At 40.1% G+C, this 2,204-nt stretch overlaps 1 protein-coding gene across 1 annotated transcript in view; it reads left to right on the top strand.

The window, feature by feature from the left end:
• Positions 1–478: 478 nt before the first annotated feature.
• LOC106776779 overlaps positions 479–2,204 on the top strand; it is a 3,574-nt gene continuing 1,848 nt past the window's right edge. The window contains exon 1 of the mRNA XM_014664249.1: positions 479–1,741. Within this exon, the coding sequence (XP_014519735.1) occupies positions 479–1,741 (1,263 nt within the window). The remainder of the gene's footprint in view (positions 1,742–2,204) is intronic.

The raw sequence follows: 2,204 nt of genomic DNA, 5'->3' as shown, positions 1-2,204 counted from the left end.
CGTTAGTTAGAAATTATACGATTGTTTAGTTTAATGAGTCTCTTGGAAAATGATATCCGGTCTTACCGGTTTTATTACTTGAAACGATTTGGTACACTTTCCAAAGTCACAACAAGTTTTTGGCGCCGTTGCCGGGGACTCGGTGTTCAAACTAGACTTTTGTGTGATTTTTAACTGATTTAGACTTTATTCTTTTGTTTTTAATTTTCTGTTTTATAGTAATTACTATTTTCATATTTTTGGGGCTAACTTGTGGCTCGAGTTTGGTTGTTCTCTAGTGTATGCAGGGAACTATTCGTACAAGGAGGACTGTGTCATCTGAACCACTCCTTGTCGACCCTGAGATCGAGAAAACAGCTCGTAGAAACAACAATGATACTAGGAACGACGAGCCATTAGTCAACAAGCTGTCCCTGAATCTTCGACTTCTCTCAACAATCAACCTATTGATCTTCTGGATACTTCTTTTGTAAACGAGATGGATGGCACAGGACCACCTCCACGAAGAACCATAGGGGACTCCATTGCTTACNCTAGCCCGAGAAATTTCTCAAGCATTGTGAGGCCCACTATGAGTGATAAACTTGCAGAAATGAAGCCAACTCTACTCCAACTCATCAGTTCTAATCAATTCTCTGGCATGGATAATGAAGACCCTCATGCTCATTTGGTCACTTTCTATGAATTGTGTGGCTTTGTTGGTGCTATGGGGGAGGAGGAAGAAGCATTGTATATGAGACTCTTCCCATTTTCTCTGAATGGCAAAGCAAAGGATTGGCTTCAGTCACAACCTAATCAAAGTTTGACTAGTTGGGAGGATGTGGAACACAAATTTCTTGCTCGCTTCTTTCCACCATCTAAAAGCACANAGATAAAGGCTGCGATTGCTACTTTTGTCCAAGGAGTAGATGAACCACTGTGTGAAGCCTGGGAAAGATTCAAAGCTTTATTGAGGAAGTGTCCCAGTCATGGCTTTAGCTTGGAGATGCAAGTGCAAATCTTCTACAATGGTTTGCAACCTCATACAATGATGATACTTGATGCATCTTTTGGTGGGTCAGTTCTATTAAGAACTGCTGATGAGGCCATTGCTGTTATTGAAAACATGGTTTCCACTGACATGCGGAGCCGACGTGGGAGGACTCAAGTGCATAAAAGAGGAGTTTATGAACTTAATGCTCAGGATGTAATACTTGCTCAAAACAAACCTCTTGCCCAACAAATGGAGCTCCTGACCCAAAATATGGCTAAGTTACCTCAGCAGTTGCAAGGAATGCAAAGTCAAGCTCAACCACATCACCAAGTTATGAGATGTGATTTCTGTGGAGATAATCATCCTAATGGCCATTGTCAAGTTCCTAGTGGTTCCCAATCTGAAGAAGTTCATTATATGGGGAACCAAGGAAGACAAAATTTCTTCAACAACACCTTCCCTAATCCTTCCAATCAAGGGTGGAGACAAGCACAAGGAGCTTCTGGTAGTAGAAATTCTTATCAACCTGCTCATCAATACTCATCTCAGAATGATAGGAATACAAAACTAGAAGAAACATTGCAGATGTTCATCCAACAGTCCATCCAAAACCAAAAGAATACCAATGCATCTATAAAGAATTTGGAAATGCAAGTTGGTCAGTTGGCCAAGCAATTGACAAGTCAACAAAGTGGACAATTTTCTGCTAATACTCAAGCCAACCCTAAGGAAGAGTGTAATGTCATATTCACTAGAAGCGGAAAAGAGGTTGGGAGGAAAAGAGAAGAAAAAGAAAAGAAAGAAGAAGAAGAAAAGAAGGAAAAGAATGAAGAAGAGAATCAAGGAGAGAAAGAAGTGGAAGAAGAGATTGTTCAAGGAGAAGAAGAAAATAAAGGAAAAGAAAAAGAGAAAAAGAAAAAAGAAAAAGAGGTTGTGAAACACCTTCCTTATCCCAAAATCCCCTCCAATAGAGAAAAGGAGAAACAATTGGCTCGATTCAAGCAAATATTCAACCAGATTGAGATCACTATTCCCTTGACCGAAGCACTACAACATATTCCTGCCTATGCAAAGTACATGAAGCAAATCCTCAACAAGAAGAAAAAGTATTTAGATGAGGAAACAATTGAAGTGCAGGGAAATTGCAGTGCCATCATGCAAAAGACTCTCCCTCCAAAATTTAAAGATCCGGGGAGTTTCACCATCCCATGCACCATTGGAAACCATGATA

Source organism: Vigna radiata, chromosome 11, assembly GCF_000741045.1.
Source record: "Vigna radiata var. radiata cultivar VC1973A chromosome 11, Vradiata_ver6, whole genome shotgun sequence".
Taxonomy (NCBI): Eukaryota; Viridiplantae; Streptophyta; class Magnoliopsida; order Fabales; family Fabaceae; genus Vigna; species Vigna radiata.
The sequence above is the reverse complement of the archived record's forward strand: the minus strand, read 5'-3'. Positions and strand labels throughout refer to the sequence as shown.